The sequence below is a fragment of the Prosopis cineraria genome, unplaced genomic scaffold (genome assembly GCF_029017545.1).
Source record: "Prosopis cineraria cultivar Desert tree isolate PC_DT_omini unplaced genomic scaffold, ASM2901754v1 PC243, whole genome shotgun sequence".
NCBI classification, from domain to species: Eukaryota; Viridiplantae; Streptophyta; class Magnoliopsida; order Fabales; family Fabaceae; genus Prosopis; species Prosopis cineraria.
The window spans coordinates 34,457-50,288 of NW_026555570.1; the positions used below are offsets into that span (position 1 = coordinate 34,457).

The 15,832-nt window shown below is 32.0% G+C and overlaps 2 protein-coding genes and 1 long non-coding RNA gene across 3 annotated transcripts; 2 read left to right on the forward strand and 1 right to left on the reverse strand.

Moving 5' to 3' along the window:
- Positions 1-1,865: 1,865 nt before the first annotated feature.
- Positions 1,866-3,175, reverse strand: LOC129296029 (CASP-like protein 1C3). The gene is made up of 3 exons (XM_054934627.1): positions 2,809-3,175; positions 2,602-2,704; positions 1,866-2,436 (listed from the first exon to the last, which is right to left on the reverse strand). Exons 1-3 carry the CDS (start codon positions 2,961-2,963, stop codon positions 2,215-2,217), a joined length of 480 nt encoding a protein of 159 aa, XP_054790602.1. The 5' UTR covers positions 2,964-3,175; the 3' UTR covers positions 1,866-2,214.
- Positions 3,176-3,441: 266 nt separating this feature from the next.
- Positions 3,442-5,917, forward strand: LOC129296030 (non-specific lipid-transfer protein 13-like). Its single transcript, XM_054934628.1, has 2 exons — positions 3,442-5,553; positions 5,673-5,917. Exons 1-2 carry the CDS (start codon positions 5,171-5,173, stop codon positions 5,680-5,682), a joined length of 393 nt encoding a protein of 130 aa, XP_054790603.1. The 5' UTR covers positions 3,442-5,170; the 3' UTR covers positions 5,683-5,917.
- A 3,251-nt stretch (positions 5,918-9,168) lies between these two features.
- LOC129296032 (uncharacterized) lies at positions 9,169-14,919 on the forward strand. The gene is made up of 3 exons (XR_008589682.1): positions 9,169-11,124; positions 12,259-12,427; positions 14,481-14,919. It is a non-coding gene; the product is annotated as an uncharacterized LOC129296032 (long non-coding RNA).
- The last annotated feature ends 913 nt before the right edge of the window (positions 14,920-15,832 follow it).

Below are 15,832 nucleotides of genomic sequence, written 5' to 3' on the forward strand. Positions count from 1 at the left end.
TGTCATTCTTGTTAATCAGAGTAAAGAATGATAATCCCAGTGTATGTCATACCATCTAAGTGCTTTAGTATTGCATTTTGCTCCAAAACTATTTCATCTTATCTTATTTATAAGGTAGAAAGAAATTTTTTTTAAATTTTATTTATAAGTCATTTTATTAAATTTTTATCACAAATTTTTTTCTTTGACTTTTATTAAATATTGAAGAGAGAAAATATGTTATTAAAACATATATATTTAATAGAGATAAATTTAAAAAATTATTAAATTTTTAAATAAAATTAATGAGTTTTAAGATTTTTTTTAATTCTGATTAAATATGTTGAAAATGCTTTATAAATAATACTAGAGGGGTACTCTGCTAATTTTTTTTTTTTGGCCAAGACTATGCTTAATTATATATCATTAATTCAATGGTGGCGTTTGGATCATTAAATAAAGGAGCATTATTTTGTGGCAAAATCAACAGATCATGTTGCTCAGAGGTATTAAATAACTGTCATGCTTTTTGGTACATGCATTTTATATTGTTTTTCTCCCATTGTTGCATGCTGTGTTCACTTGGAATAAGTCGAGGTTGAGAAATCGACCTCTTTCCATAGGAATGGTAAATGGCTCATTAGAGTAGATAGAAACCAAGCAAATTAATTGCTTCTACCTAATTTTGCGGATCTTGAATCTTGTCAATACTTCATTGAGTCACAATATTTATTAGATGCTTCATTTATCTCAAATTATAAGATATTTGTAAATAAAATTTTACATATCAATAAAACTCATTAAATATATTTTAAAACCTTGCTTTTTGAAGAAAAAAATACACTCCTTTAATCATATTTGTAAGTCACTTCTGACATATTTTACCAATATCAAGGAAAATCTTAAAATTCATTAACTCTGTCTTAACATTTAATAAGTTTTAACTTTACTCCTATTAAATATACACACTTTAGTAACATATTTTTTTATCTCCAACATTCAATGAAGGATAAAAAAAATATTGAGGATAAAATTTTAATGATGTGATTTACAAAAAAACTAAAAAAATTATTCTCCTTTTGCCCTATTAATAGGACTAAAGGGACTACTCCCTCCATTTCTATCCACAAGAAAAAAAAAACTCCGTCGCACAATTTAAAAAAATTAATTAATTATATTAATTATGTCTTAACATAAAAGAATTGTACTACAATATCCTTTATTAATTGTATTAATCAAGCCTTAATTAATTATTTATTATGAGTATGAATAATAAAAATATAAAGGGTATTTGAGAAGTTTGCAATAAATGGGTATTAAAAAATGTGATTTTACTCATATAAAAAGTTAAAAGTGATAGTTTTTCTTATAAATAAAAACAGAGAGAGTAAACTTTCAAAAATGCCCTTAATTTAATACGCTATTGATAAAAGAATATTGAAAAAAAAATATATAGAAGAGTAATATTGAAAAAGTATAATTAATAAAGTTTTATTTTTATCAAAGTTTTATATTTTGGGACGTTGAATCTTTTCTTAAAATATCTTATAATTTAAAATAGAATGAGTATATTAACTAGTGTAACTTAAATTAGTCATTCGGTAGTTGGTTGTAGATATTCAATTTATTCTTAAAAAAATACAATCACCAATCTTTATAGTTTTATCAAGTTTTATATTTAATTTTGTATTTTTTTAATATTTTTAATCCTTATAGTTTCAACAAAATTAGGTTATTTTTATTACTTAAATCCTTATAATTTCAATATTTTCATTGAAAAAATTATAAAAACTAAAAGTAAAATTCAATAAAATTATATGAACCAATAATTATATTTTTGATTTATTCTTTACTCGTGTACTTTGCACATATACCAACTTCATCAATGAACAAAGTAAGCAGATTCATTTTCATTTACCCTATTATTTTGAGTAATAACATTTGAGCTTGACCGTAATACTGTATGAGAAACAAGATATCTTAGGTTGTATCCTGCCAAAATATCATCTGATACATGCATTATATTAGTTATTAAATACTTCCACAGCCGTTACCAAATATCATATGGGAAGGAACCAAACTGACTCCCCCTCCCCGGGGGACGACGACGACATTACAAGAAAGGCAGACAAATTAGCGAAAAGAGCAAAACTGATGAGAAAGAGATTTTCACTTGAGATCCAACAGCGGAGGACTCTTTCCCTGAAGCTTAAAAGCGCTATTTTCAAGTTTTATCTACTTGAAGAAGAGGTAGATGCTGTAAATGGAATGAAAAAGAAGAATAATATATATAACGAGTGCAATAAAACCAGAGGCCAAAGCTCCTGTCACTTGATGGCAAAATTTGGGTACTTGACCACATAGTGGCAGCCAACCAGCATAGCTATTTCCTTTCTTGCCTACATAAGCCATAGCCAATGCGGCAGATACGCTTGAGGTGAGTAATAACGTGAACACCTGCACAAAACATTAACCCGTCATTGTATAGCTCTCATACAATTTCCACTTCAAGCCTCTTGAAAATTTCTCAAGACATGATCTATCAGCTGATTGTGTAATATACAAGCTAGTGAAAATCCACAAAAAATGGTGATATTAGTACTGTACGGTCGAGGTGGTTACCATATCAAAGAAAATGACGAATTGAGAGAGAGAACTTCCTGAGGGCAAAAAGAGGACCAAGAATCCGTAGACGGCCACTACAGAGTTGGCAATTACAAAGTACCTAGAAAAAGTTTTGGTATATATAAACCAAATAGTCAGCTTATGAATCAAGGAAACGATTCTGCAGAACAATGAAAGAATCAATTGACAGTGATAGACACTTACTTGAAGGCAGAGGAATGGGTGTACTTTGCTTCCAAGGATACCGTGAAGAAGCTAACTGTTTCGTGGCTAGTAGCCATGACAATGATGGATGAAAGGGTCGCACCAAAGGCCAGGACCCTTAACAGAAGGTGGCAGACCCTCGTAGTTTTGGCCATGGACTGTACAATGAATTGTGGCTTCAGAGGATGATTCAGTTTAATCGATGGGATTTTAAGGAATATGCAAGTGAAGTAGAAAAGGATAATAGGAACGAGTTATTAGGCTGAAGCAGAATAATGGTCGTCGACTTGACAACTAAGTACTTATTTCTTCACTTCTTTGTGGCGATGTTAGGTGAAATATACTCATCTATGTCGCCGTCCATGGAAGTTTTTTTCTACTTTTCCTGCTGTGTCGACCTTATAGTGTTTGTAGGCTATTATTTATTCTAATCCATTTTTCTTGATATAGGTCATCTACAAACGTGAGAAATAGTAGTTTGTATGTCATTTTCTGCTTCAGTCATCCCCCATTAGTCAGCGTTTTCTTTTCCCTTTTGCTTTTGGCAGCCAATTGTCATTTTCTTTATATCCTAATATACTGGGAAAAAACAGCGTGCATAAACGCGTGTTTTTGGCCATGTGTCTCTTTTTCACTTGTGCTTTGTTCACCAACCGAAAAATTTAATCCTCTTCCCTTACCTCTCCTGCAATCCATTGGTGGTTCCAGGCAATGCTGAATATTTCTGCGTGAGCCGAAGTTGTTAGAATATGCAAAACGAAGTCCAGGCAAATTACAGTTATCTTTTCCAATTCACGAGGCGAATTATTACGGAGTTTTAATGTTTATCAGCCAGGGATTAATAACCTAGTTCAGCTTATTCCATACCTTCAGATGGGAAATCAGTTTGTAGCCCCCCAACCCAAAAAAATGGCTCGTTGTTTTAGCTTCATGTACATGTTCTTCCAATGATGCGTAAGTATGTCTCAGTACCTTGTGGTCGAGGAAAAAGAACACTCGTAGAATACTGTCTCAACTAACCGTATTTAGCCTTGACGTGGCTAATTTGAACTCGATTTGCGTCAAACTGGGGTAACATGATAATGCGCTTTTTGGATTTTGCAGTAGTCATGGAATTTAAGGCAGTGAATAAAGGAGTAATTATCTTGAGCTGATGAAGTATTTCTATGTTCATATCTGTTTGTGCGTCTGACAAGTTTGTAGATTCATTGACCCTAGAACGAATAATATGGCTATACAAGCCTTTGTGGTAAATCCTGAATCAAGGAACTTTTTACAAGCCTCTTCTGTTCGTGATATGAGCACCTAAAATTGATAAAATCTCAACTACAGCCTCATATAAGCCACTTGAGTTAATTAGTTTTTAACCGGTTTTGTCTTCATGCCTTGCTTTGTCCAAAATCTTAATCAGCCGATGTCTTGCCATCGCGATAGCCTATAGATGCCAGGAGAGGAACTTCAATCAGATTCCAAGATATGATTTGGTCTTCCGGGAGATATATTGAAGTCTTTGATCACTGACATATGAGCTTGATGAGTCTGATTTCATTGTCGATTACGCTCTGCTAAATGTTGATGTAGTGGATTTCGTCATTTTCCCCTTCGGATTTTCACCTAGCAGTGGACTTTCCGTATTGCACTATCAATTCTGGGATTTCAACGGGAAATGCAATTTAACAAAAGGGCAGAATGAGCAGCTTCATTTATAGCTGCAATTTTTTCCTTGCATAATTCTTTTGGCTGTGCGTGCCCTAAATTTCAATTGGTAGGAGCGTCTAGGCACGCATCAAACTAGAAAAACATGCTGTCTAACATTTGTGGTGCACCATTAGTCCAGTCAGCTAACCGTGCAATCAGCCATTCGTCCATTCCTCTTCTGGGGGGCCAACGATCAAGCATATATATAGACACACACATATTCCAAGACAGCAATCAATCAATCACCTTCTTTCCACGTTCAATGATGCAAGCAGAAGTGAGAGAATGAATGCGGAATCATGGGGTTTAAATCTGGATTGAAATTCTTTGGAATCTTAATAAAGACAATTCATTGATTATAGGTGACTTAATCCTGTTTGTTTGGGGAAAAAATAATGATAAGTATGTTATGTCAACTAGCTGGGGTTTGGTTGTTTAAATCTAGAAGCAAAGCAAGCATATGATGCAAGGAGTAGTCTTTTCGTCCAGTTATGCTGTGCAAACCCAATTTCTGTGGGAAAGTGTAGGTTCCAACAGTTTTGAGGGATTTAAGGAACATAAAAATGGCATGCAGTTTAGTTGTTCAAGCTTTTTATCAACAGCTCTAAGAACTGCGACCTATAAAAACCGACATGAGCATTAACCTCTTTCTACACTCAGAAGAATGGCTCGCATCGCGGTTATTTCAATACTAATGTTGGTAGTGGTAAGTGGATTAGACATAGATGAGGCATCAAGAAAAGTAGTAGCAGAGCCAGGTGATGTATATTCAACGTGTGAGCGTATATTTGAATACTTCAATTATTGCTTGGAATTCCTGGTGGGGGATCCAGCTTTTGAGAATCCCCCGAAAAGATGTTGCAGCCACGTAGAGAAGCTTAACATATTAGCACATCACAGAACAGGTCCTCGCAAGATTTGCTGGTGCATTCAGCTCATGGTGAAGGGGATTGCACCACCTTTGATTCCCTACAAAATTGATGATCTCCCTGTCCTTTGCGGTACCCATCTCAGTTTCCCTATTTCTGATAGCATGGATTGCTCAACGTAAGGATCTTTTTATTCAAGTGCTGATTTTTGTTAACTATTTCGTGTTTAGTCCAAAGGAGAACGAACTTTGTCATTCATATATGATCGACTCATTGATGCAGCTTCCATTTTTGCAGGGTTGGTTGAGGCACATTATCTGTACTATGCACACCGCTGGCTATAAAGTTAGTTGCATTTATGATATTAACAAAAGTTGCGACATAAAACTATGATAGTCATCAAATCCAATTTGGATTAGAATGTCAATTTAAATTGGATTACCAAACTGCACTTGTATAACCAAACTATAATATTGGTAGCAGAATGAGGTAAGTCTCACTGTGTGGACTACCACTTACTGTGGTTATTAGTTTGTTTTGATAAAAAAGAAGATTCAATTCACATATGCGATCCAAATATCAGTTGAGTTACAGTTTTCCTGCCGCTATTGGGATGGCAAAATAGGATTTTGGTCATTCCATTAAAATTAAAAATCATACAAAAACAGAGGAATAGTTTAAAAAAAAAAAAAAGCAGCAATTTAACCAATCCCATCATCAGCCATTGCTAAAACATTTCCATCAAAGCAAGCAAAGGGTGAGTGACATGGGTAAATTTAATTAGTATACTAATGAAAAAGCCACCTGCGAATCAGTTTCTTTAACATCAATTCTGTCACAATCGAGCTCAAGCCATCTGAAATTGTGAGAGAAGTGAAATTCCTCTGGCCTAAGAAAAAGTACCTGGTCCTTTTCATTAAAGGTTATAACCTTTTTGTTTTCAATCAAAACGCACGGAAGGATTTGTGCAAGAAAAAACATGATCAAGTTATATAAAAAAAAATAACAAATTTTTACGCCCTAAAAGTGTATCATAGAAATTCTGATTTCAAAAGTACCGTGAAATGCATGATGATTCAATTGATATATTTATTAATTTCTTTGTAAGAATAGTTTAAAATGATGATCCAGTTTTGCACAAGTATATCTCTCATATCTAATCAACCACATTACACAATCACACCTCTGGAAGAAAGAATATCTCCGCAAGGAACAAGGAAACGCAAGCCTCGTGTCATGGCATAAGATAACATGACATTTATTTATGCTAAAAGACAATTTTTAAAGAGTTGTATATTTAAAAATGTAAGGCATATTTAATCTTTTAACGTATAATTTTTTTTAAAATGCCTCAATTGATAATAATTTTATATTTATTATAGGATATTTAATAGTAATAAATATAAAAAAATATGATTAACTTAAAAGTAAATAATTATTTTATTGAACGATGAGATATGATTAAAAATATTTTATATTTTTAAATGAAGAGGCTACCTATTTTGGTATGGTATCATATCATCCACCATTCCATTGATGTAAGGTGCTAAAGGTAAGGTAGTATTCCTTACTTTAAAGCTTAAACAAAAGAACCTTTTGGTAGAAATTTTATGTCCACATGTGCTGGGACATTTAAAAAGAAAGGTGCAAAAATTTACATTCAGAAAAGACACTCGAGATAGAGACATTGCTTTTACCAGCATCCTATATATTCTTAGAGATTAATATCTTCAAAATAAAATTAACTTTCTAACTCAAAAAGGAGATAGAGCAACAACTAGATGGTTTGCTCCTGAAGAAAGTCGGGTTAGATTGGATACCGATAGCTCTGTCAACATTCACGGTGCAACTAAATGCGGGGGTCTTATTTAAAACAATCAAGAAAATTGGATCAATGGTTACTCTAGATACCCAGGTTATTATCCAAGTATGGCTACTGAATTTATGTGCATCCTGAAAGGTTTAAACATTTGTTGGGTTAAAAAATTTAAGAAAGTTAATGTCTAAACTGACTCTACAGAAGCTCTCTTGTTAATCCACAATGAATTATCTACTACCTACCCACTCACTATTATCATTAATAAAATCAGAGACTCCACTATACGAGACTAGACAATCACATTTGACTACACTTTTAAGGAGGCAAATAAATGTACCAATTGGTTATCTCATCAAGCTTATACTGACAATTTATATATTCGTATCTTTAATATCCCGCCGTCTGATTGTTGTAATATTTTATACACTAATATAACCCATCTTATTAATTAATACGGTTTATTCATAGCCTTCAATTAAAAAAAAAAAAGGCTTGGACAAAAGAAGGATGTTGCACGATTTTTTATAAAAATATTATATTATGTGTGATAAAAAAATCTCAGAAATATTTTAAAAAATTATTCGATGGCAATTTTTCTCTGGCCACGCAATGAACGGAGCGGAGGATAATACGGTAAAAGGCAAGAGTTGTTTCCAAATTGCAACCGTCGCTCCAACAGCAAGCGTCTGCCGAACGTCTCGGACCTGAATTAAAGAATAAACAGCTGCAAAGAAAATGGCTTTAGGTGGTCGGTTAGATCGCCACCACACACGTGTCACTCTATCATCCTGGCTCCCCGACATCATTGGCCCCATCAGATTCACGCCCAACTCCACATTAAAAAAATGTCACGCACTACCCAATCTGCCCTCGTGTCCTCTTCTATTTAAATTTGGCTTCTCTTCATTTTTTTCTTCTTTTCACTTTCCTTTTACTTTTCATCTCAATTATTGAATTCATTTTTAAATGATTGAAATTTGATATTTCATGAAATTATTATTAATTTAATAATAATTTCATGAAACATCAAATCCCAACCATTTAAAAATGAATCCAACGATTGATATGAAAAGTGAAGAGAAGATAAAATGGAGAGAAGTCAAGTTCAAATAAAAGAAGACATGAGGGCAAATTGGGTAGTGCGTGATTGAAGAGAAGCTGGGTCCCTTCTATTTACAATAGCAGCATTGCGTTTCTTTCTATCCTTAAAATGGAATTCATTCGTGTGAATCACATCGCTTGACAATTATGCGTTCAAAAAAACTTGCGTGGCACGCTTTTTATATTTAAATGCTAAAATGAGAGAATATTTTTTGAAGGAGAGGGGCAAACTCGTAATTTAAAAAGAAGAAAGAGGGGATAAGCTTTCTTGGCCGTCCACAAGGGATTGTTGCCGCGTCGTTGGTCATCATGCAGAAAAGAAGCACGAAGCCACAAACCCTGAGGAGCCCCACCTATATATGTGTGTGCCGTCAAACAATTGTAGCAATCTACATTGTCTTTCTCTCTCCTTATTGCTTTCCGTCTTTTCCGGTGAGAAAATCAGATCAAGTATCTATACACAATGAAGCTGTCTGGCCTCCTTGCGGCCACCGTTGCTGCCACTGTCGTCTCAGTTTCGTGCCCCGCGACGATTACTCATCAGGTACCGTTCAGCTTCGCAATTTGTGGCGGGGATTCCAATTTCTTGCGAGTTTTCCCCCGCTTGATTGAGACTAGACTAAAAAATTGGGATCTGAGATTTTTGTGCTGGATTAGTCCTTTTTTTAACAATTTCTTGCGTCTGTCTGTTTGTTGATTTCCTGTCGGAAAACTGATTTCAAAGACTTTTTGTTTTGCAGGATGGTTTGGCTGTGAACGGCCACAAGGAATCCTCGTCGGTGAGGTCATCATCGTCGGGTAACAAATTCGTGCCGAAATTTGACGGTTTGCGATTTATTGAAACGTTGGTCACTGCGCACAGATGAACCCAGAGCTTCTGGTTATTTTATTTGTCTCGCGTTTTTATCATCTCTCCGTGGTTTTGGCCTCGAGCTGTCTGCAGACTTAATCTGATTTTATGGGCAGAGAGCTCAACTTTTTTTCCCATGTTTCGCAATTTTTCCCTTATGATTTCTAGAGTGAGAAAGAGATAAATTGTAACACTCCGGAATATAAAAAAGAAAATTCAAAAATGAAAAGTTTCTGGTTTTTCCCTGCTTCGTATGCGTATCATTGTATTTTGATCTCTGTTTTTATCACAGTCCAATCGACTTTTATTTTTTGGTGAATATGAGAGCTTTACATCAGTGGTCAATTACTCAAATTCATGGTGGAAAGAACTCATGTGATATTGTCTTTGCCTATAATCATGAACGGATCCTAGGAGAGCAGGGAGGAAAGGGAGAAGTAAGAAATGGGCGAGCCCATTTTGGGTATCAACGCGGTTTTTAATGGAAAAACAAATTAAAAGTGTGTTTAGATTTTAATAGGATATAAAAAATTAATTAATATAATAGATTTTAATTAAAAGTGATTATATTATGATGTGAAGGTGTTTGAATGATAGTTTTTAAAATTAATTTTGATAAAATTAAAGAAATTTTAATGATTTTAATTTAAATTAACTTTAGATGTGTAAATGACAATAAAAGACATGAGTTTTAGGGGAAATAAAATTGCGTATGATATTATTAAATTTATTTTGATTTATTTAATAAAAATATAATAATGATACATTTACTGTTTTAAAAATTGTTCAGCACACATATATTGATAAGTAATATAAATTTAAATTAAATTTTATTATAAATTTATAAATGTTAATATTTAACAATATTTTTTTATCAATGTTACAGTTTTTTTTTAATTTTTCTCACGTTTAATGTTTTGTTCTCTTTAATAATAAATAATAAATATTTTTATTTCTTTTTTTTGTTTTTGTAGAAACTTTCCTTTTTGTCTCGAGCTGAGGCAGTCACTTTGTTGATTTGTCACAGTTCACACTCTTTGAACATTAACGTCCAGACGAAGCCAGGGACACACTTCGTAGGTTAAAAATTCTGACAAGCAATAAATGCTCAAAGGGGTATAACTGAAATTGACAAGCCGGTGAGAATAACTTAAGCAAAAATGTGATTTGGGTTTGGGGTAATATAATCAATTATGCACAAATGGAGGTGCTTGAATATTTTTCACCAAAACTTTATTTCTGGATAGATAATTGATTCTCATGGCCAATCCACAGAAAAACGAATCATAGAAAGTACAGTGGGATAGGATAGCTTTTTGAAATTCACGAACTTATGACTATTAATTAATTTTATCATATGAAGAAAAATAATGTTTAGCTTTGATGAATCGTAAAATAAAAAAACTATGCTAAGCACAGATTTTTTTTTAAAAAAGAAATAGGTTGATTGTTGGTTGACCCAGGTTTGATGAATCGTCCCACTAACCTGACTCAGGTTCTTTGCTGCCTACAATGAAAGCTACTGAGTATTGATTATGCAAATAGTGCATAAAGTATCGCTTGGGATGGATGCTACAGTATATTCTTTGTAGGGATATGGAATCATGAGTCATGGGAGGGAAGTCCTTCAGGGGGAAGATAAACATGCAAAGACCTCCTTTATCAGCTGATCACTTTTGGCCAGGAAAGCAACAGCGCATCAGAATTTGAAAGAACCCAACCAAGCCACTCTGCCCTCTCGGCCAAGCAAAAAAGCCTGTCCTTATCCCGTAAACTATATGCAATTTCCTTGTCATCCACTTTCTATCCCAATTTAATGCCTGTCTTTGACTTCTCCCTCTCAGCAATCTCCACGTGCCCTGCCCGGTGAATTGGGATTTTTGCTCGACAAGCTTGTCATATCTCGTGCAGGAGATTGTCAAATAATAATAGAAACGGTGGAAAGACTTCAACTTGACGTGAGGGCGTTGGATTATATGGTTGGTTCAATTATTTGTTGTCCTAACCCCGCCAATTCCAATTAATTTGCTTCCATTAATATCTGAGCGACTTGAAACCTGAGAAGTCATCAGGGTTAGCATATGAATCCAAATTCAAAGAAAATTTATAAAAATACTCACAGACCACTTACTAACAAAATCTTCACAATCAGGATTTAAAACCATGAACTTATAAAACATTGATTAAATTTTTATCAATTGAATCTACATTTTTTTTTTAGTATTAGAGGGTAAATTTTGTGTGTGGATAAGTTCAAGTTTGACCCTTTAAAGTCGGAAGGCCCAGCCTAAGGATATTACTGCTTGCCAGCTTTCAATTTTGTTGCCTGTGTTTTTCCACCTCCTATTAATAAAATATTTTTACCGGCTTTGGTCAGACATATCATCAGATCATCTTTCAACTCTCCTTGTTCTATATCCTATCAAATTCCCCCTGGTAAAATCATTGTATGGTATTTTATTTTTTATTGAGGATGTTTTGCATGTTGACTAAAACAATGGAAGAATTTTACGAAATAAAATAATGGTGTTTTTGACTGATGGGTATTTCGATTAAATTTTTGATTTGAATGAAATTCTTTATCTGACTACGTAAGAATTTTTGAATTCAAATCCAGATTTATATTTTAATTTTTTTTGTTAACATCCTGATCAATTGAAATTTTAATTTCTTCAAACATCTTATTTTCCTTTTGTTTTGCTATCAATGCTTTTGTATTCTCATATATTTTTTCATGTTCTATTCTTGTCTCTTATCAATTAAAAAAATATATAAACTCACAATTTTTTATATTTTTTTATTTTCATTTTAAATTTCAACTATTTTTTTATTTAAAATTTTTTAAACTATTTAATAAAATATTTTAAATATGTGAATTTATATATGAAATTTTAAATTTAGAATTCAAATCTAAATCTACCAATCTAAAACACTGTCTAAATGAAGAACATTTTTTTTTATTTCTTACATGCAACCTCTTATTAGATTGAAGGCAATTATGCTCTAGACATGACTGATTATTAAATGAGTATCGAAAAAATTGAAATACTAATTTATTATGTTGTGAATAACTTGCTTCTAATGAGTATCCCAATTTGTTTCGTGGCATAAAGGGGTTGGGCATGAAATATGAAGAAGCAAGGTGTTAACTCAGTTTTGGGTTTCTCAATGTGGGCTGTGTATTCCACGGAGTGATTTCTCCGCAACGTAAAATGAAAATTTCCGACAACCAGCGCAAGACAAATATTTTCGCAAGTAAAGCCACACTGTTCACGATCAAAGGTTAGTAATCACAAATCTCTCATTTTTTGTAGATTTTTTTAAAAAAATTCACAATTTTAATTATGCCTCAAAATTTTATTTTTAGAATTTTATATCTCTCTACACATTTTAATTTTTAATAGAGAATTAATGTTAAAAATACTTATAATTTAAAATAGTTTAACCTAGTGTTTCTCTAGTTTTTTTTTTTACAAGAAATTGTATATTACATTCCATTACATTGAAAATATAAAAAAAAAAACACACGACAACAAACCAAGAAGGGATCATATCAGATCTCCTTCTAACAAATTCCAATGCAATCCTCTGCACAAAGCAGGGTGAGGGACCTAGATCCTACAACATACCACACTTCCCTCTATTGACATGCTTTGGCAAGTCATGCAGCTGCCTTGTTCAGGGATATCATAATCAAACCATCCTGCAAACACCCGATGAAACATGTTCCTGAGATGACTTACACTGGTTTTTTTTTTTTGGGGGCCGACAGAGATGAATTATACAAATGGGCTGCCACATGGACCTTTGAGTCTGCCAACTGGGCTCTTAAAGTCCAGTTTTCCTTCAAGCGATACTTCTCTGGTTGGTTGTCCATGTAAAGGGGAAAAAAAAAATTGACTTGTCCTGGGCCATTTGATATACAGTGACTGATCGCTGATGTGACAATTCCATAGGATTTTTTAAGGAGTTAAATATTAAAAAATATAAAATATTTTTAATTTTTTAAGATGTAATTATTGTTTTTTTAAAGTACTTTTATTAACAATGACTTTATATTTATCATAAAATATTTAATAAAAATAAATATAAAAATAAGATTAATTTAAAAATAAATAATTACTTTATTGAAATAAAATTTGATTACAAATGCTTACATTTTAAATAAAGAGAGTATCATTTTTTTATTTTACTTTTAACTTAGCTCTTTTCCATAACACACCCATGCATACAATCATGTCAATGTTGGATTTAAATCCAAAATATCTTTTAAATGTAAAAAAAAAATAATATTGTCATTAAGACAACTAATTATTAACAACAACTTTTCTCCTTCATAATTGACTGTACAGTGCAAAATAAAATATTTTGTTTGGATGACACGTGCATCCCCCCTTCAAATAAATTCCACAATATTCAAAAAAAAAAAATACAGTCTCCAAGTTAACAATCGGTAGAAGTCATAAATGTAACTCTTTTGATTGTATTTATAAGATAAAGAAATATATTTTTTATTTTATATATAAGATATGTCATAGATATGTCATTAATTTTTTGTCACAAAATTCTTTTTTTAACTCCCATTCAATATTAGTGGGAAAAAGTAAATTACTAAAGTATGTATGTTAATCTAGACAAAATTGTCAACTTATTGTATCTTCAGATACAATATATAAGATTTGAATATATTTTAATTCCGGGAGTGAAAGTTGCTTGTCAATAAAACCAGGTGGAGGATGTCAAAAGGCATAAACAATTATCACTATTATAAAAAAAACATTAAAAGTTACTATCAAGTTTCTTTCAGCTGGACTATTTATCCATGCTGGTGAAGCATAATAAAGTGTATGATGAAAACATCACTCATTTGTTTCACTCTCGTGTAATATACTAACTACAGTGTGAATAAAATGATTTGAAATTTACATGGGCAAATGAATAGTGCAATACATATTTAAAATACATAAAAAATAGAATATATATGTGCGCGCATGCTAAACATATAATATATAGTTGTATATTATAATATATTCTTTTCATTTAAAATTATAAGACACCTTCAAAAAAAATTCAGTATCTCAAAATATAAAATACTTTAATAAAAATAAGGTTTCATTAATGATACATTTTTAACATTAACCTCTTCATATATGCTTTTATCAATTGAGCATTAAATGAAGGATATTTTTAAAAATTTATATTTTTATTTTAAAAAAATAAAATTATTAAATATATTTAATAAGATTTATTGATATATAAAATTATATTTAAAAATATCTCATAATTTGAGACGAATGGGGTACACTTGAAATGTTTAAAATGGTAATTTTATCAGGTAACCTTCTAGATTTGCAAAACATATCCACATGCACCCAGCCGCTAGCAGTCCGGTGACTCTTCTCGGAGCGTTTAATCATCCATGGCCGCCGGGAAGTCAGCGTCAACTTTTTCCCAATACTTATCTTAATGATGAAGACAGAATGAAGAAAATGAAGAATAAAGAAAAAGGAGAAGCCCCTCTCCGTTGATGGTGGGCTCATTATTCCTGGTGACTAATTAATGGCCGGCTAACCATCCAACGGTCCACATTTCAGGTTCACTGCTCAGAAGATCCGCATTCACCCAATATAAATATCAATTATATAATGATCTTAAATTAGGACACGTGGATTTCGTTCTGCCTATTCCAAAGGATTCACGGATGTTAATTTAATTTAATTTAATTTAATTATTATTAATGATTATGTTTTGTTATATGGTTTGTGATACTTGTTACTTTAAACATGCAAATAAGTAAATGTTATCCCTGAAAATACACGTGTATTGTGCCTACGCACACGACGTGTTCTATTTTTTTTAAGATATCATGTTCATGAATTTAAATTGATCTAAACGAGGGATGACTATCTATGCGCCGACTCCGGTGACCGCAAAATACGAGAGAGCTGAGAGATGCGGAGAATAATTGACTGGTTCAACGGAGAGAACACGTCAAATCTAGGACAGCATTTTAATGTGGGCGAGTCACCGTTAATAATCATAGAGCAGACCACCATCAGAAAATAAATTTTCTCCATTTCGATCAATTTTTCCTAGTTTCATACACAACAAGTAATAAACAAATAAATTTCATACTCCATCTTGTTTTTAAAATCATAATGCATTAATATGTTTGATTTGTTTATTTAATTATACAAAAATTAATCTGCAAGTCTTACTAGTTTTTCTCAATATTAAATTAGATCACTGTAATTTAATTTGTTTTGATCGAGTCTTTATAATTTGATTCATTAAACATCTTAATCCCTTAAGGTCAAAATTAATAAAGAATTATTAACTTTCCCAAAACAAAAATAATTTTGGACTTTATAAAAAAGTTGATTTAATGCACTGTTTTCATCTTTTTATTTTTTTAGTAAAATTCTATACATAAAAATTATTTAAAGTATAATCTAATTAAATAAATTTTCATTTATAAAAATTTTATCACTAATTCTAGAGCTGTTTAATCTTTGAATAAAAATATAAAAGTTCTCAATTTTACTTTTGAAAGAATAAATTCAAGGATCCAGGAATTAAAAAATTTAATGAATCAAACTATAAGAACTTAATTAAAATGAAATAAATTGAGATACTTTGTTTAAAATTGAGAAAAATTATATAGAGACATGTATATATATTTTCCTC